The sequence below is a fragment of the Urocitellus parryii genome, chromosome Y (genome assembly GCF_045843805.1).
Source record: "Urocitellus parryii isolate mUroPar1 chromosome Y, mUroPar1.hap1, whole genome shotgun sequence".
NCBI classification, from domain to species: Eukaryota; Metazoa; Chordata; class Mammalia; order Rodentia; family Sciuridae; genus Urocitellus; species Urocitellus parryii.
In genome coordinates, this window is record NC_135548.1 from 30728791 (window position 1) to 30749190 (window position 20400).

A 20400-nucleotide genomic window follows, 5' to 3' on the forward strand; every position below is an offset into this window, starting at 1 on the left:
ACACCACACGTGGCTCCTGGATATAGAAACAGCCACTATTACAAAGGCTTTGCTTTGAAAAGCAAAACTCAGGTTTCACAGCAAAATTTCCAGTTTTTTAGTTTATTTTGCCAAGTGCAATGAAAGAATGGACGCTAAAAGAATATCTAGTTACTGTTCCAATTCACTTTATTAATTTCTCTCTTTTTCATCACTTCCCCTTTGATGAACAATTAATGTCCTACAGTTTATACATGGAGCTGTCCAAGTGATTTTAAAATTTTCAAGTGGGCACCACCACCCTGCCCCCCACCACCTGTGTCAGGGTTTCTGTTTTCCTAAATGCCTTTGAATTCAGCAAATATTTAAGTCTACCTTCAAATTCTTTATGCATTCCTTAGCTCTGCTGTTTACCAGGGAGTGGAAGAAAGGGTATTTGTTATTGATGCTTTTCTTCTGAAGTTGCTGTTGCATAAATTCTAGTTAACTCCTGGTTTACTTCTAATTTGTTGATAATAAACCTCATTTGACTACATTCTGATCCCACACCACAATTTTTAACACCAACTTCTATGTATACCCTTTTTTAAGTATAAAGGATAGCCTTATTTGAAAGTGTTACATGGGGAGCTTAGAGGGCTCCATCAGGTAGTTTAGCCCAGGGCTTGTTGAGACCTCAGTGATCAAAGGTCAAGGGTAAATTAACCTGACTACCAGGCAACCCAAGATGCAGTGTATTGTATGGAATTTACATGGATAGTGCTAGCAAGAAACTGTACTTCAGCAAGAGAGTTGGAAATAGATAAGAAAATATTCAAAGGCAAGAATTGGAACTATTAGAATTCTAAGTAATTTGACTGTATACAACAGAACCCCTGAGTTTTGCATTGTAAAAGCCACAAGATTATTTCCAACTGAATTCACAAAGGAGAGAGAAAACTAGACAGAATTCCAGGATCTTGACCCTGTCTCATCCTCATCACAAAGGTCAACAACGGAGGCAGAAACTGAGTTCTCTTGCCTAGTCCACATGAGAGAGGCAAGCTGGATCCAGAATGTACTCAGGCTGACCCCAGCATGTTTGGGTCACAGTCCCAAATGCATTCAGGGATATTTAAGTACTTGCCTTCCCCAGTGGAATGCAAATGTAAAAATAAAACAAAAGCAAACTGTGTCCTGACTAAATAAAGCTTACCAGGAGATCCTGTTCTGGTTGCAGCTCTGGATTTTTGCTGGTGGCATCTGGCCTACCCAGTCTCATGTGAGAGGGGCCCAGGGCTGCTCATGGCCTCTCCATTCTTATCCAACATGAGGACTAAGAAAAGTGGGGGCCCACAGAGGGAAAATTTTATTCAAAACAAGAATGGCCATGTTCAAAGGCTTTCAACCTATCTTAAGATGTTAAGATATGGGAGAATTCATGACTGCTGTGTATGGAAACAGAAAGGTACACTTTCAAATGACAGTTGTTTTGCTTTAAAGGGAGAAGCTCTGCAGGTGATCGGAGGAATTTGTCCCAATCTAGGAGGCTTTCTGAACCAGCCCTCTCCTTGGAGGAAAATGGAGTTGGACCCAACTTCAAAACCACCCCCATGACCATTAACAGCTTTTTCAAGCAGGTATCTTTGTTACAGTGGATCTGGATTTGTCCAGGCAGTGGTATGAGTGCTGGTGCCCTAAGGAGGAATCCAGGTAGTGATTAAGAGAGCCACCATTTAACCTCACCAAGCCTCAGTTTCATTATGTACAGAACAGAGACGATGGTGCTTGCTTCACCCAGTGGTTGGGACAGTTCTATGACACAAGGGATGTGAAAGCTAGATTATGGTACATGCTCTGAGTGCTAGCTATGTCAATTGAGAGGTAGATTTGTTTCTGTTCATACAAACTATCCTATTTGAACTGTCTTGGTCGGTGCAGTTAATAGGCTTTGAAGAAAGTCTGGCCAACATGTCATTTCCCCACTGGTGTCCAGGTCTCCTGGCTTAGCTGTCCTCTTCATCTCTGTTCCATGTGCAAACTTGCCAGGACTCCTTCTTGCTTATAGAGAGTGACCATTCCAGATGATGCTCTTGGTTAGTTCAATAAACATTAAGACTATCTAAAAAATAAAAACCTTCCCAGAGTTCTCAAATGCAGAGACAGAAGGTAAAATGATGGTTGCCAGAGACTGAGAAAAGGGGACAGGGTGTGGTTGTTTGAGGAATATAGGGTTCTAGGGGTTTTGTTTGTTTTGTTTCATTTTGTGGGTTTTTTGTTTTGTTTTGTTTTGTTTTGTTTTTGCAAGATGAAAGGGGTCTGGAGATTGCATGATAATTTAAATGTACTTACCACAACTGAACTGAACTGTGCCTTAGAAATGCTTACGATGATAAATTTTATGTTATTTATATTTTGCCCTGGGGAGGCAGGGCAACTTGATTTAGACTTGGTTTGACTGTTTGACTATTCTGGAAAAATCTTACACAGCTCAAGCGGTTTTCATAGGGCATTTAAAAGTATTGTATTAACAAACCAAAATGCAGAAGGAATGCTTAGGGGGTCCATGTGTAGAAATAAATAGAAAAGGACTGAAAGGGTTTCTATCCAGGATACTGTCCTTCCTGATTGCAGTACCTTGGGTGACAAGGTATTTGACTCAATTAAGTCTGAGTGTTCTCCAATGGACTGACATAGCTACGGGTTGTAGTAAGGATTAGACATCATGCACATGAGTATCCTTTAGCAGAGTGCCAGCCCCAGGGTGTGCACGTAGAGGGTAGGTAGCACTTACGCTTAAACTTTTTCAAGGTAAATGTGAAAAGAATGAAAGAGGGAAAGACACCTTCTCCATCTTCACATCTCTGAAGAAGAAAGTAAACTAGGGAGTAAAACTCTCATCCATGGATTGAAGGTGTGGAGAGAAGCTCATGGCTGGGATTCCGAAGGGTCAAATAGGCTTCCTTAGAATGCAGTAGAAGCCCCCCGTCCTCAGCAGGGCTGATAAGAGGCTGGTTGATTTCCTGTTGCCTGTTATCCTAATTTCCATGAAAGACCTGTTAAAATAAAACTTAAAGGTAAAAATCTTCCCCAGCAGTCAGATATCCTGAGTCCAGGAGTCCACAGCACATCTCCACTAACCCCACCTTCTCTCTGGGCAGGAGGGAGGTCGCCTCAGTGATGAAGACTTATTCAAGTTTCTAGCTGACTACAAGAGATCTTCATCCTTACAGAGAAGAGTCAAGTCAATTCCAGGTGTGGATGGATTGTCTTTTTCCTCTTAAACTGTCCCCAAACTACTTGTGATTAGATTCATTCTTTGTCCGATACTATGATTTATAAAAACCATCTTCCACTTGCGATGTGGGAGGCTTGCATTCGAAATTAAGAATCTGGGGGCTGGGGATGTAGCTCAGTTGGTAGAGTACTTGCCTCCCATACAAAAGGCCCTGGGTTCAATCCCTAGTACCACAAAGAAAAAAAAAGAATCTGAATTGGTCTGCATTTTTGGCAGACCAAATTTTTGTTAATGTTTTCTATTTATTAAAGAATTGATTCTGTAAATAATATATTCTAGATCTGGTTTCTCAGATAATTTTTTGAACAGAGAAGCCTCTTTTATCTTATGTAATATTATAAGGAAACCTAGTATTTAAAAAAATAAATGTGAACTGCTTTGGGGAAGGTAAAGACGCTTTCCTTATTGTCAGCACAGTATTCCATAAGATATTTCTACAGCACCCTGGGGTACCAAGGAACTCAGTTTGAAAACCACCAATTGTTGCTAGCAATACAGGAAAGTTACTTAGCTGTGCATTACTATAGTGTGATAGTTATGGAAGGAACTTTAAAGATCCTCTGATCCATTCTCAGTCATATCACAATTTCTTGCCTTTTATTTTATAGAAACCTCATCTCAAAAGTTGTCATGACATGCTTTTTCTCAAACTATGGGAAACTATCTAGGAACTCCAAAACTCTCACACTCTCACAAATTACCCTTATATTCATAAAAGAAATACAGTACAATGTGGGGTGCATGCATTTGAAGTTAAGAATCTGAGTTGGTCTGCAGGTTTGGGTCTTTCTAGATCCCTCTTACATGACTATTTCTGTGCTGAACTCTCTCTAGGCTTGCTCAAACTGGAGATATCTCCAGCTCCAGAGATCATCAACTGCTGTCTGACTCCTGAAATGCTGCCTGTGAAACTCTTTCCTGAAAACCGAACATGTCCACACAAAGAGATTTTGGAATTTCCAATCCGAGAAGTGTATGTCCCTCATACCATGTACAGGTAAGAAACACAGGCTCTTGGAAAACCGTGACACCCACCTCTGGAGTTGTGTTTGGATAATGCTTTTCTCATCCTCCAACATATCTTCCTAGGTTTGGGGGGAAGCAAATGTGATGGTTATGTAACTATAGATAATTGGTAGATCTCTTTCTAAAAATGGTTTATGTAATTCTCCTTAACAAGAAACTGTTTCTAAAGTGCAATTTAGATTATAGTGGCTAATTTAGATTCATATTATAGAAATGAAATGGCTCTACTAATCAATAACTTGGTTTTCTTCTGTGCACAAGGACATAAAATAAAAAAAAAAAACAGTATGACTTCAATGTCTGACTTGTCTAAAAGATGGGTCTTCAGCTCAAGGCCAGCTCTACCCAAGAGAATTTACAGCACTGACAGAAATGTTCTGTATGTGTGCTGGTTGATACAGTAGCTGCTAAACTATTCAGTATTTGTCTGTTCTGTATTTGAAATGTGGTTAGTGCAGTGTCAGAACTAAAAATCTAATCTTATTTAGTCTGAATTTAAATTTATGTAGCAACATGTGGTGACTACCTTATTGGAGAGCAAGGAACTGGACTCTGAGGTCCTGAAAGACCAGGCTGCTTTGGGATCTGAGAGTCACATGTGGTGCCACCTGATCCTTCATGTGGGATTTGGGAAGGATCTCTTGTCAAGACACATCTGCCAAAAGCATTGCTGCTCATGTACTTTTTTAAAATATTATATATTTATTTTTTAGGTTAGATGGACACAACACAATACCTTTTAATTTTATGTGGTGCTGAGGATTGAACCCGGGCACCGCCCGTGCTAGGCGAGCGCTCTACTGCTGAGCCACAATCCCAGCCCCTGTTCATGTACTTTTATTGTTTGTTTTGAGAAGATTTTTTTGAATTAAACACACACACACAAAAGTTTTTCCATCTTTTCTCCACCATCCAGAAATGAGATTTTATTGTTTATGAGTTATTAATTTTTAAATAGAACATAAAATTAAATCATAGTGATTAAATGAAGCATCTTTATCCCCAGTATCTGACTGAAGACTTCTACCGTACCTCCCAGTCTTCACTAGCATTATGAACACTTGTGTGTTCTTCCATTTTCTCTGGTTTACACATGTGCATGCATGCACACACACGCATATGTATCTGTGACTACTGAAGGGTTTTTATTTATTGTTTTTGTTAGTTTTTTGTTTTGTTTTGTTTTCTGGCACTGGGGATTGAACCCAGGGGTACTTAACCACAGAGCCATATCTCCAACCCTCTTTTATGAGACAGAGTCTTACTAAGTTGCTTAGCACCTTGCTAAATTGCTAATTCTGGCTTTGAACTTGTGATCTTCCTGCCTCAGCCTCCTGAGTTGCTGGGATTACAAGTGTGTATCCCCTCACCTGGTGTGAATGATATTATTTTTATATTCTCTTAAAATTTACATAATGACCTCATACTCCACATGCACTTTTTTTTACTTAACAATATTTTTTCTTCTCCCTTTTTTATTACTATGTACTCATGAATTTTATTGACTCAATGCCTTACATTCAGTTAGTCTTCTTTCTTTTAAGTTAGTTGGATTGCCATGAATTTAAACAGTGCGAACTCCTAAACATCTTGCATTTTAGAATTTCAGAGTATGTCACTCCTTTTAACTGCTGAATGGTATTCCTTTGTTTGAAGAAGCCATGTCTTATTTGTCCATTTCACTCTTGATAGACATTTGCGTTTTTTTCCAATGCTTGATTCTCATCAACACTGTCAGTGAGTTTTTGTCCTTAACTGTGCACGTTTCAAAGTTTGAATATGCCTAAAAGTGAAATCGCTGAGTCACTGCTAGCATGCATTTTCGGATTTATTTATACTGCTTGTTTCCAAAATTGCACCAGTTTGCTATCCTGCCATCAGTGTAAGAGAATTCCTGTTTCCCCAGTTCCTCATCTGCACTTTGTATTCCATATGTGGGACTCAGATGCAAAAAGCTTCAGAGCTCACCTCATCCAAAGGCCCCTGCACATTTCCTGATTCACAGAATTGAGACGCAGAAAGAGAAGGTGAATGGTTCATTGGGATCAAAACTCACAGTGAGAGAGACAAACAACACTTACAAAGAATCAGAGCTCTTCCTTACACATGTGTGTGCCCTAGTTAATCCATCCTAACACAGCTCTTCATTCTCTATCCTCATTCTTTAAATGCCAATTCAGCCCCCAAGACCTCCTCCTAGATAAGATAAGCATTCTTAGCATGCAGTCCTTTCAATTCCCACTCCCTAGAGGGAGATGAAGGATAGAAAATGTTTGCTTGGTAGATGCTATGTTTGTGTCTTTTATAAACCTTATCCTATAATTGGAAAATAACACTTGTAGCATTGGAATAAACTTGTACCAAATGAATTCTACCGGTTATCCAGCTTCCCCTCAGCATTTAATCACCCATGGGAGTCATTTATAACTCTCTTTGCTCTGTGCTGCAGACATTATCCCTTAATTACATCACAGCAGGATTGGAATGCATTTGTACACTGAAAGACTCAGAAATGTAGGAGTGCTAAGGAGGACACGTCTGGACAGATTGCTGCAGACCAACGAGGCGTCATGAGAAGCAGACCCAGAAACACACAGTGATGTTCTTGAGCTGTTCTGAACACTGTAGAAAGGCCAAGGCCTCTGCACTGGGAACCAGGCCTTTATTCTTGGGGTGATAGAAAATACTTCCCTCAAGTTTGGCAGTCTCCCCTTCCCTTGGCTTCCAGGCCACCATATTTTATAACTTATTTAAGGACTTGGTTTTCTTCTTCATGTTGTAAGAGAATCTTACTATGTGAAAACTTCAAGGAATTTAGAGATCATCTTGTTCTAACCTCTTATGTTGTTAAACTTTTAATTTCTTCTCCAGTCCTCCTGTGCTTGATAGTGGGCGATTAGGTTGGGTTTTTTCTTTTTGGTACCTGGGATTGAACTCAGGGACACTCAACCACTGAGCCACATCCCCAGCCCTATTTTGTATTTTATTTAGAGATAGGGTCTCAATCAATTGCTTAGTGCCTCACCCTTGCTGAGTCTGGCTTTGAACTCATGATCCTCCTGCCTCAGCCTCCCGAGCCACTGGGATTACAGGCATGGCCACCACACCTGGCCTGATTAGGTTGGTTTTGACAGAAAGTCAGGACCAGACTAAGACTCCCCTTTCATACACCTACACCTCTCCCCAGGAAAAAGTGGTCTGTTAACAAAGTTTGCCTTGGGAAACCTCACCTTCCTATTTCTGTTCATTTTGCTTTCTTTTTATTCCTTACCATCTCCCCATGACTCAAAAAACCTGAAACTTTGTGGCTTTTCTATTCCCTCCCCCAAAATAAAGGTCTCTTTTAAGCATCTACTCTCTAAACTCATTCCCCTATGAGAACAGGTATGACTTGAAGTCTTCTCTCTGCTGAGAGTACTATTCAAAAATTCCCGTTTCTGTTAGAAAAGCTTTCATTTGACTTGCCTGAGGAATTCTGGACATGATGCTAAGGGCCCGGCATGTAGGGCAACATCCACTGTGAACATTGCTATGTCTGCACCATTCAGTCTGGTCATAGGAAATCAAATACGTGAAAATGAAGATTTAGGAGCCAGTGAATTCAGGGATGGTTCTATGTTTCATAGAGGAGTCACCTCATGAATGTGAAATATGGTCTAACTTATAAAAAGTTGATCTACCAGAGCTTATAGAAAACAGATATATCTGTTGAACCAATAACTCCTAGGATTCAAGTATTAAAGAATATACTTTTAACAAACAGAATTCCCTAGACAGGGGTAGGGGTGGAAGGTAGACTATCACATGGTTGTAATGGAAGACATTGCCTGGCCTCCAGTGGGAAGGGTGACCAGAGTCACACAGTGCAGGAATCTTAACATTGATGAGGTTTCTGTTGAACACCACATAAGTAAATTCAGGTTACCTCTATCTCCCTTAAAAGAGCATCTGCCATGGACCCTCGAGGAGAATGGCTCAGGATCAGCTGAAATTGCTTTTGAGCCCTCAGCTTCACCTTCCTTCCACTTCTTTAGGTGCTTCCTTTCTTCGCCTGCCCCCTCAGGTGGCCTTGGTCAAGGTCACCATGTTGTACTGCAGAGAACACGACTCAAGTGGCATCCTGTGTGACCCTTGACCCTGCCTCTACCCTCGCCAAGCTGCTTAAGGAGAGGTCCCAGCTCAGTTACAGACTGCCAGGACTCCCAAGAGTTGGGCATTCAGAAAACAAACACTTGCTCACACAGGAAAAGATCAACTCCCAAAGGCAAAAGTGCTAATCCCAGGAATAACCAGGTCTCGAATCAGGGACTCTGGTCCTCTGCAGGGACATATCCACCGGCCCCACCCCACCATGAGCTGAGGCATGGGGTCAGACTAGTCTCCTGAGACAGACTCAGGCAAGTGGCTTTGAGAAATCACATACAAAAAGACAGCGATTCTGAAAGTAGCTGCAAAAAATTAGGTTGATAAAGAGGATTATCCAAGCCTGAGTTTGGCCTTCCTGTCTCTACACACAGATTTTTTTAAATACCAGTTGTTCGTTTACAAACACATTTGAACTAACTTCTGGCTTATTTTCCGTGTGATCAACAGCTGGTAATGGAGATGCCAGCTGCCTTCTGGTGGGAGCAGAATGAAGACTGAGTGGGGGCCAAGGCCCAGCGAGGTCTTCAAGGGCATTTTATCCTGTGGCTGCCATGGGGGTATATGCGAGATCACAGGCACCAAGGTTGTAATGAGCTTGTTAAGCTCCTCGCCATCCCTTTAACTGGTGATTACATTAAAGAAAGCCACATAAAGTGCATTTCATCACTCATCCCAGCCCTCGAGATTCTCTGAGGTCTTGTTTATCCAATTACCAGACTCACTGTGGAGGACTGTGCTTGCTGGGAACAGACGGATCAGTCAGAACATGATTTCTTTGATGAATAATTAGCTGTTTTCAGGCCTCCTCCCATATGACTGAACGTTCTCAGACCAGAGAGGTCTGCTCTGGCCTAACATGGAGGTGCCTCCTGTTTCACAGTGGGATTTTAAGGAACATTACCAGACTTATAGTTTACATGTGAAAAAGAATGGTATAGGATGGATGTAAGAGTTGATCTTGAATGAGTGGCAGGCAGTTATGATTAGTGAATAAAATTCCTAAGGGAAGGAATGAACCCAAAATAACTCTGGATGAAGTGGTTAGGCAGGAGTTGGGGTATAGGGAGTATCCTTGAATAGGATTCTATTTTATCCAAGGAAATGGATACCCAGTTTAAGGCCAGCTAACTCTATATCCAGAATAGATCTTCTCAATGCTGGAGACAGAGTGATTGTGACTTCCAGTGTTCAGTCTTACCCTAAAGACTCCAATTCAGGAGGTGGCACTCTGGTGATCTCAGACTCTCCTTTGTTAAAAATCAAAGTTTCCCTCTCTGCGTGAAAGAGAAGTTTTCATTCTCCCAGAAAGAGGTAAAGGTCCTGCATAGCATCATCCAAAGGTCCACAGCCAAAGGTGACTTAGGCCTCTGGAAACTCATTGGAAAGGAGCTGCTGCTTCACTTGCCTGGTTTGGGAAGCAATCCCAATGTACACCTGGACATGAGTTAAAGTGGATTTGGCAAAGAGTAAGTATGTGTCTATTGAGAACCTACAACACCACAGCATACCTCTCCATGTGAGGATGGTGGTTTTATGGCATAATATTCATTAGATGCTATAAGCACTCAAGTGTTATTGCTAATTAATGGTTAGAAGTTTATGATATGTTTGGCGCTGTCTCTTTAAATCACCATCAAAATTATGCCTGGGTTACCAGGCGCAATAGCACATGCCTGTAATCCATTCCAGCAGGTCCAGAGGCTGAGGCAGAAGGATGGCGAGTTCAAAGCTAGCCTCAGCAACTTAGTGAGGCCCTCAGCAACTCAGTGAGATCCTGTTTCTAAATAAAATATTTAAAAGGATGGGGTATGTGGCCCAGCAGTTAAGCATCCCTTAGTTCAATACCCAGTACCAAATATATATATATATATATATATATATATATATATATATATATATATATATATCATATGTATATGGCATCCATTATTTATTGTTTCTTTGAATTTTATTCATTCTGGAATAGACAGCCTGTTGTTATAGTAGTTCAGGATTTGAAAGGTGCAAAAGTGCACAGAGGAAAAATTCTCTCTACCACTTCTGATTTCCAACTATTCAATTCTCCTCTTTAGAAAAAACCCACATATGTGTATAAATGGTTTGTTTATAAAAACTTCTTTTCCACAAACAAATGCTTATTAACATAATAAAACCAAGGGGTTTGGGGCTTCTGGATATAGATGTAGAGAAAGAGGTTGATGTTATACCTTCATTTATTTTACAACTGTTGAGTGCCTGTATTGTGCCAGACCCTGTTATAGACACTGTGGAAATAATAGTGACCCAAACAGATGGAAACAGTGCACCTTTTATACCTCGAGCCTAACTTTGACCATTGGAGACAGCCTTTTTGTTTCAATTTCTTAATCATCCTTTCAGATATGGACTATGCATATATAAGCCAATATATTCATGCACTTTTCCCTGTCCATATAAATGTGTCATGATCTTCACACTGTTCTGTATCTTGATTTCTTCACTGAGTACTATATTGTGTGAGCACTTTGATGTGAATACATGAAACTACGTTTTTATAGCTGCATTCAATTGTATTATATGAACAGTTGTGATTTTTTAAGTCCTGTATTGATGGGCTCTTAAGACCTTTCTGCTCTTTTTCTATTATGAATGTTATAATGAAATAACTTATGGCACACTTATTTATTGGAAAAATTCCTAACTCTTTAAAGAAGTGTTTTAAGAACTCTACCTTAAGTATAAGACAATCCAGAAGCCCAGTCCTTGTTCTTAGAACTTTCATCCATCAAAATTTTATAATCAAGCCATTTACTTAGGAAGAGCAATGACTGCTCAGATCAAATCTAGCCATTTGAATTAGCCAGGGACTGAACACAAAGACAAGGGAATTCCTGGTGCCAGTAGCAACTTGGTCTCAGTAATAAGGCGGGGACACAATCCCCATATTTATGATGTCTTGCTTCAAAATTCAGCACTTCTTTTTATAAGAATGAAAAAATTCAGGAGGGGAGGCCAATGACCCAGGATTATTATGCTGAGGCTTTGCAGAGCTACAGCTTCAGTACACCATTCAGCCACTGGGAGGCACAATTAGCTTACTTTCTGGATTCAGACAGTTCCCTACCTTTCTCATTAGAAAACAGGAGTGGTGATTTATTAAAGAAGAAAATGCACTTCATCTTTTGCCTTTGAAGCCAAAGACCAAGAAAAACTAAAAAGTATTCCAGTGTTTCAAGAGATGGCAGTTGTCATATTTTGCGAAAGATTTTATTCTCATCTGCAGCTTCTGCCTTCTTTCATTAGTAAGTCCAACACTGTTTTTGAAAAAAAAATACTAATTTTTTAATGACTAATTGCTTAGATTTCATGTATCTTTACTAATTAAAAAATCAATGTAAGTTTCCCACTGTTTTTCAAAGATGCAGTGGGGAAGGGGACCAAGAAATACATCCCATTGTGCTGACAGTGAGATCTCCTATGAGAGCTGTTTTTCAGTGTACATATTTACACATTCACCATGGCTGCCTCATATACAAAACTAAAAGAATGTGAAAAATTTTGCTGGAATCCAGGGGCACAGCAATAGTGAAATATGTTAGAGGGAGGTGCTGTGTACACTTATTTTGCTGGTCCCTCAACTCACAGCCCTTATCAGTCTGCTTATTTATATCTACTGCATCTGAATCCACAGTGTGTTAGTGCTGCTGCTTATTCATGACTATTTTAACTAAAACCCCTGCAGCCCATTAAGCAGGGATGAGCATCGTTTTCTTCATGGATCCTTTACATAGCATTTGGCGGGAAAATTCATGAGGCATCTTGTTTTCACATGGCTAAGGGTTAAGATCAGTGGGGGCAGAGACAATGGATAAGTAATGAAATTAAGGCAACTCCAGGCTTGTGTTTTACTGTGATGACAAATGGTTTGTCCAGACTAGAAGGAGCACTCTCAAATTCAAGATGCCTTCTTTCCTTGATTTTAGTTCTTTTGTTAGTTTTTTGTGGCTTTTGTTTGTTTGATTTTGAAAATGGGCTTCACTCATGTTGCCAAAGTCTATCTTGAACTTTTGGCCAGCTTTTTCTCTTCTGATGAAATAGCCTTCAAAGAAGTGTTGCTGTTTGCTGGAGGGGACCTTCTGTGCTTTTGGGCTTTTTCACCCTTAGTTCTAACGTTCCCGTGTTCTTCACAGAGGCCCCCAAAGGTCGGCACTCAAACACTCCTCTGAAGCAGAGGTGTTTTAACAGCTCTCCATTAATGGATGACCCATGATCTGAGGCCTCAGACAGGCTGCCCTTGGCCCCTCTCAGCAGAAGTTGGGTGAAATATGAGATGCTGTGTCAGGGTTTTCTGAGCGGAAAAAGTGGATGTGAGTGGGAGGTGTAGGCAAACACCACAGCACAAAATAAAGAGAACCATGAGTAGCTGGAAGGACTGAGTTTTGACAGCATAAGATAATTTTTACTTGTTTTTGCTTTATTTCTGGTGCTGAGGGTTGAACCCCAAGCCTCATATATAACAAGCATGCTCTCTACCACTGAGCAGCACACGAGCCCCAAAATAAGATAGTTTTCTTTAAAACAAAAGAAGAAAGAAAAGAAAGAAAGAAAGAAAGAAAGAAAGAAAGAAAGAAAGAAAGAAAGAAAGAAATGACTAATTGCTTACATTTCATGGATCTCTACTAATTAAAAAAAAAATCGATTTAATTTTCCCACTGGCTTAAAGCACCTGAAAGGTTATACAAATTCCAAAAATGGCCCAGTCTTACCTCCTGGGCTTCATACTGCTTTTTTGATAACTTTCAAGTATAAACTGAGATCTATGTAACTATTTGTTGAAATATAAGTATTATGACTCAATTAGGACAAAATTAGAGGAATTAAACTTCATGATGTATTGGTTTCTAAGGGATTCCCAGGCCCAAAGTAATAATTATGCAATTTAGCGTTGGGAAAATCTCAAAGCCCACTGTTCATTTTTTTGTAGTTAGAGTTAAAAAAGTAAGCAGTTGGTTCCTTTTTTTTTTGTTTTTTAATCCTTCCCCTTTTTCAACGGAAGTGACCTGAGCTAGCCTTTCTCTCTTATCCAAGTTCAAAGACTAGTTCAGCTGCTTTTCTGAAATTCCTTCAATCAGTTCACAGGTGGGCAGGAGATACACTTCTTCATGTTATTAATAGATTTGTATTTCTGTTATCTCAAGGCACCAGTTGATATCCTCAAGGATGACACATATGAATACACCCAAAGTCACTATTTACATTTTGAGGAGGTGAATATAAAGGAATTCTGACTTGTTCTCTGTAGCTCAGGCTTATAGGATTTTACCTCCCTGTGTAGGGACATGGGACTATTCTTCAATTAATGTCTCCAATCACCTCATTGGACTCTTTTGAGTTTTCTCATCCTTCCCTTCTCCTATCATTGTCTGGTGAGCACTTGGCTCCCCCTTAGCCCCATCTGTCTGGAAACTTCCCCATGCTCCTCAAGCTTGGCTCATCTTGATCTGAAGTTCTATCCTCCTGTGCCTTTCTTGCACCCTTGACCTTCACATTCCCTGACTGCAATGCTTTTTACTTCATGACTTTTGAGCTGGATGCTGCCAATATATGCCTCCCAGGATACTTACATGTGATTATAATTCTTCTATAACATCCACAAGATAGTCTTAATGGGGAGACATAGAGGGGAGGGAGATGACTTATTCTGCTCCAGCAGGTTTTCTTTCACTTTAATAACCAGCCATCCCAGGGGTGAAGACTTGATTGATGGCTGCTTCCTCTTTTGTTAAAAACATACATCACATTAGTGGTCTGTCCTCATTTTGTGGATAAGCAAAATGATGGTACTTATGCTCCCTAGCCCCTCTGGCTGAATTATTTGGAAGCCAGTGAAATTCTGTTTAGACAGAACATAAAGATCAACCTTCTTGGAGAAGAACTGGGTGGTGTTAAAAGTCCTATTGTATTCAACCTGATGGGAGGCCAAAGGAGACTCGGAATCAGAGCCAGGAGGTTGAGACTCATTTTCTTTATGTCTAGAGTGGGATAACCTTGTGATGCTGATCTCAGGGGCTTTGAGAGAAGAGTAATAAAGACTTTACACATCAAAGTCTTTTGATAAATACAAGATACTTCACAGTGCACATTTTATTTGTGGTTTTTATTTGTGTTATGTGAATATATGCTGCAGACCCCCATCTGCTTGTCAACTCCTTGGATGATAGCAGAGGCTCATACTGTTTCTCCCTTCAGGACCTGAAACAGGGTTTGGAGTCTCACTCAGGAAATGCTCTTTGCGATTGGCATGTGGAAGGGGATGAGGTGGGTTGATAACTAGCTTAGTTTGCAGGTGCTTTGTTCTGGGAAGGGTTTAGTTGCCACGTGGCCATGAGAGGGCACTAGCCACATCCCTGATTTCTCAAGCTTCCTGATAAGCCATCTCTTCTGCAAGGTGCTGATAGGGCCTGGGTGGCCACCTTGATTTTTGTTGCATGGTCTATCACTCACTGAGAGTAAATTCTGAGTTGGTGCCTAGGGAAAGCTTTTCTCAAGTGAGAATGTTTGGATGTGATCTCTACTTTGACTTTGCACCTGGAAACATACGTTTTTCTATAGTCTTGAATTGAGAGTGCAGTTGTGGTCTTGTGCAGGTCAGGAGGACAGGCAATTGGTGACCATCTACAACACCAATCATTGCTGGAAATGAGATCCTGCTGCTCCTCTGATGCCTCACAGAGGGTGCCTTCACTCACTGATCACCAAGAAGAGACAATTATCTACACTTGTAACCAATGCCACAAAGCTACCATTATAACTACCTGTTGCCAAATCATGTAATTTTTTATTATCTCATTGATGTCTTTGCTTTTATTTACAGGAGATTTTCATTAAAACTTTGTGGGAGAGGGAAGGATATTAGTGGCAGGTACTTTTTAGTATTCTTCTTATCTTTAGTGTAACCTGACATAGCCTCTTTAGGGCACATTAGTTAGTAAAATCAGAAACTAGAGCTAAAGAAAAAATATATTTTTAAAAATTCTCAAGTTTTTTAAAACTAACATGGAGATTGAATTGACTCCCAGGAGGTTCTTTTGAGATTAACAATATTTTCCCATAGGTAGTTATTGCATTTATTCCACAGACCATGAGGATAACTCTGTGACTAATTCAAGGCAGAAATTTTACAAGGTAAAGCCATTTTTTTTCAAGGAAACATATGATTAAGTATCAGAGGATAACCCAATGTATACCTTAAGCAATATACACACTTGTATTAGTTACCCATTGCTGCCTCCCCAAAACTTTGCCATTTAGACAACAGTTAGAATTCAGCTTGTGTGAATTATCCAGGTGCTCCTGCTCAGGCCCTTCAGAGAGCTGTGGTCATTTCAGGGGCTCCCTGGAGGAGGGTCTACTTCAAAGCTCACTTGTGTGGTTGTAGGAAGAATTGCTTGTTCCTGGGTTGTTGGACTGAGGGCCTCAGTCCCCCACTAGTTATCAGACAGAGACTTCATTGAGACTCTGCTGCACTGGTCTTTTCCAAGGACAGCTCACAACATGGAAACTGGCTTTATCAGAACACGCAAGCAAGAGGACAAGCAATGTGGAAGCCAGAGCCTTTTTGTAATCTAACCTCAAAAGTCATATCCCATCACTTTTGTCCTATTCTCCTCATTCAGTGCAAGTCACTAGGTCTAATCCATACTCACAGGAGGAGCATTACCCAGGGCTGGACCACCAGGAGGCAAGGATGACTGGTAGTTATCTTAGAAGCTGCTAGGACAGTTCTTAACCAAACTGTTTTAGTCAACTTTTTTTTTTCTGCTGTGACTAAAAGACCTAACAGGAACAATTGTAAAGGAGGAAAGTTTATTTGGGGGTTCATGGTTTCAGAGATCTCAGTTCATAGGCAGCTGGCTCCATTCCTCAGGGCTCAAGGTGAGGCTTAACATCATGGTGGAAGAGTATGGCAGAGGGAAGTAGCCCACATGATGATCCAGAAGCAGAGAGAGAGAGAGAGAGAGAGAGACCCTAACTCACTAGATACAAAATATAAACCCCAAAGCCACACCCCCAGTTGCCACCTCCTGTAGCCACACCCTGTCTTCAGTTACCACTTAGTTAATCCTCATTGGATGGTTTATTCACTGATTGGGTTAAGAGCATCATAACCCAATCATTTTTTTCTTTCAAGCTTCTTTCATTGTCTCAACGTGAGCTTCTAGGGGACATCTCACATCCAAGCCATAACACTACCAAAAATGAAGAGAGCTCCAGTTGGATTGGAAGAAACATGGAGGGTGGAGGGCAAGCAATGGAGCTTGCTGTGTGAACTCTGTGAATGACATGAGAAGGCTGTCTAGGGAACGCATCCCCCCAGTCTAGTGTATTTCCAGCACATCTGCAAGGAATCCCTTCCTAACAAAAGAAAAATAACCAGTTTTTGACAGATCTTCAAAATCAAGAAATGTCCTTTCCCCCACCCTCTTACTAAGGCTCACTCCAAAGAAATAAGCCTGCAAAGTAGGGAGGATTTTTATTTATATATACCTCAGTTAAAGCAGATTTCCCATGCTTTCTTATATTTAGTAGTTGGGGGCTGGGAGAAGCCCTAAACTGTATATACTAAAGAATATGGTCATTTCTCTTTTTGTCCAGCACCCCAGCACCTTGTTCACCCCACTCCTGTCTAATCCCCCTCTACATATTCCCCAAGTATCTGAAGATCCGTGTGTGTGTGTGTGTGTGTGTGTGTGTGTGTGTGTGTGTTTAGTACACTGAGCAAAAGGAAAACTAGCGATGAAGGGTAAATTTTGCAGGATGTCTGAAATGTATTCTGCTAAAGCTGTTACCATCCCACCCCATTTAGGAAAAAAAATACATTCTTTTGTAGACACTCAAAAAGTAACTGAAATGGAGTTCTAATAAACCAAGTGGGGGCTCAATCTGTAGAACAAATTTCTAAGCCCTTCCTGTATGGAAAAAAAAGTGCAAGGACAATCAGATAAAGATTATCCAAATCACTTAGACCCTTTAAACCACATCACAGGTGCCATGGGGAATAGCCAGAAGTTGAGAGAGATACATTTGCCCAGTGAACCTTTGGAATATTTTGTTAGTCTCAAATTTAAGGGAAAAAATGTAGAATAAAAAAATTGATTCGGGTACCTTTCCATCTTCCCTTTCTTTGTAATTCTCCTCAGCTCCTCCTGCCCCCTCCTCCCAGCCCAAGCATCCAGATCTCACTAAGAACAATGCCTCCTGGTAACGACCCCATCCTCTTTCATCTTTCTCCATTCACACTTTCAGTTCCTATGTCTAGCCTCTTTGTAAGAAAAAAAATGCTGAGTAAACTAATTCCTAATAAAATGAGAGCAAATGATACATAAACTTCTTAATACCTTAAACCTGCTAAGTAGGATTTCAAAAGAAGATTGGGGGGCATGGGTACCTTAATTAGTAAAATTTTAGTTAGTTCAGTATGTTTAAAAAAATATTTTCAAGCAGGGTTAAGGGAGATTTATTTTTTGTTTATTAAAGTAGTCAGGTTTCCCCCAGTGGGTTTCAAATGCTTGAATATTTGTGATTCTTTTCAGTAGAAACTGACCTGAGATTCTGCTTTATATAGCAAAAGGAATGTGAGTTCTGATTGCACACTTAAAAGGAATTTTTAACCTACCTCCTATGAAGGGGTGGGATGGGGATTGATGTAATAGAAAAATTACTCTGCAAATATCATAGTAGCTGTGAGTGTTCAAATAATTTTAAAGACAAATTACTGGGTTCAGACCCCAGCACTGCAAAACAAAAAGACAATTTATTAGTAGTAATGATAGTTGTTTTATATTATGCAAAATCACCATGTCTGATATTCAAGATTCAGTTCATTGATTGAGGAAGTATGAATATCCTCAAAAAATATTTTAAAGAGAGTAATAAGAGGTATTAGGCTGGCTGTTGTTTGGTTTTGAGGACTTTTTTTAACATAAAAGATTTTAGAAAGAGAATATTAGGTCACTTCTTATAGAGTTTCTAAACAATTTGGTGATGTTTTCTCTCTGGCTTCTTAACTGCACTTGCTTTGGCAGGGTAGAGCAGAGGCCCCTGATTTTCAGAGAACAGCACCAGCCTTGATACAGAACGTGTCAGCCTTGCCCACAGAGCCCAAGGTTACTTGGGGGCACGCTACTGCTGGAACCCACACCCCAGTGCCTCCTAGCAATCCCATCTCCTGGCCCAGTTCAGGCAGCCTCCTGCCCTCTGGCTGTGCCCTGGAACAGATTTCACACTCTGTTTTTCTCACTCTGAATTCTGAAAATGGCCCTTTCTCTTCATTCTATATGTCAGGGATTTTCTTCCCATTTTCATTTTTTACTGATTCTTTTGTGAGTTTGCATTTTTATCTGACCTGAAACATCAGATACTGGAATAAACAAACAAAAAAAAATGGCATGAGTCTGTGGTCATGGAATGATAGGAGGGGACATAGCCGGTGTTCTATTTTTATGGACTTATTTACAAACCTTCCCACTTTAAAAAAGCGATGGAGACAGCTTATAGAGATTGTATAACACGGTGTGAAAATTTTCTGGGTGAAAATAAAATAAGGAGAGGAAATCAGTCAAAATCTAGGTAAGGTTATTACACAAAATATATCTTAATATATAAAAGTATCTCTAAAAGTCACCTGCAAATTTGACTTTGAGCTTCCTAGGAGCCAAGGAACTGAGGAGGATAGACTCACAATGATCTATAAGATTTATGTCTGCCAAATTAAAAACAGACCAGCTCTCTTGAATTAATGCTTCTCAAACTTGAATATGCATTTGAATCATCCATGCGGGTTCTGATCCAGCAGGTCTGTGCTGTACTTTTAACTGGCCTGGAGTGAAGGTGATCATGTTAATTACTGCCCCTGCACCCCTAGAATATCCTTTGAGTAACAGGGTTTTAGCTCACTTATAAGCACATATTTACAAAGTATGCTTCCACTTTTACAAAAAAAAAAAAAAAGTAGCCACATTAGGTTTGTAAGTTTCCTAAGTGATTCCAGGATATATAATATATTGAGTTTTAAGATTTCTAACTTTGATTTGCTCTCGATGAATTTAAAGCATCCAAACCTCTAACATGAGGGGACAACACTCTCATCTTAGTGCTATGCAATTTCAAATCTTTTTTAAAAATCTTGTAGTTGGTTAGTCACTGTAAATATTTTAAAATCACATTAGAATAAATTTGTGGTGAGTCTGATTGTTGAACAAAGACACTGTTTACTATTGTTCTTAGAAGTAGCCGTGGGTCTAGCTCAGAGCACCTGGATTTGAGTTGCACTGTACCATTTGCTAGCTGTGTTACTTGGGCAGGTTATGTAGCCTCTCTGTGACTTTTCTTCTTTTGGACCCAGTAAGGTCAGGTATCTATCATAGATATTTAGAAACAGTGCCTGCAAATAGTGAGAATAATGTAGGCTATGTTTATTACTGTATCTAAAATAGATTTTCCTGGCAGTGAAATATGTGTGCTAAATTAAAATTACCTCCTCAGCTGATTGCCCTCAAATACTTTGAAAAATGTATGTACAGATGTGCAACTTTCTTTTGAATACTGAAGTAAAAGACATCATATAACTCTAAGATATTACTGCTATTAGTAGCCATTTGAGGTTCACTCTGATAGAATCAGTCTGATGCCAACAAACTGCTGAAGAAAGGGCACTGACCTTTTTCGGTGGTTTTCCATTGAGAGCATCTTGTTTGTTGGTGCACTTGGTTTTGCTGCATTTCCACTGCAGCAAATAATTCATCAGTTCCTTCACTCTGTCTTTGCAAAAAAAAAAAAAAAAAAAAAAAAAGATAGAGAGGGAGTTTTAAAACACAAGTAAAGAAAAAGGAACCACTTTGAAATTGCCAAAATTGTTAGGCTGAGAAAAATAGAAAGCTTTTTCTGTTTAGGACTGTTGCAGTGGTGGTGTGTCAGGAGAGCCAGGTGCCCAT

At 40.0% G+C, this 20400-nt stretch overlaps 1 protein-coding gene across 1 annotated transcript in view; it reads left to right on the top strand.

The window, feature by feature from the left end:
• Window positions 1–20400, top strand: part of LOC144251003 (dedicator of cytokinesis protein 8-like) — a 98408-nt gene that overhangs the window by 35458 nt on the left and 42550 nt on the right. Inside the window, 3 exon segments of the mRNA XM_077794141.1 lie at window positions 1462–1598; window positions 3120–3213; window positions 4091–4253. Of these exon segments, the coding sequence (XP_077650267.1) occupies window positions 1462–1598; window positions 3120–3213; window positions 4091–4253 (394 nt within the window).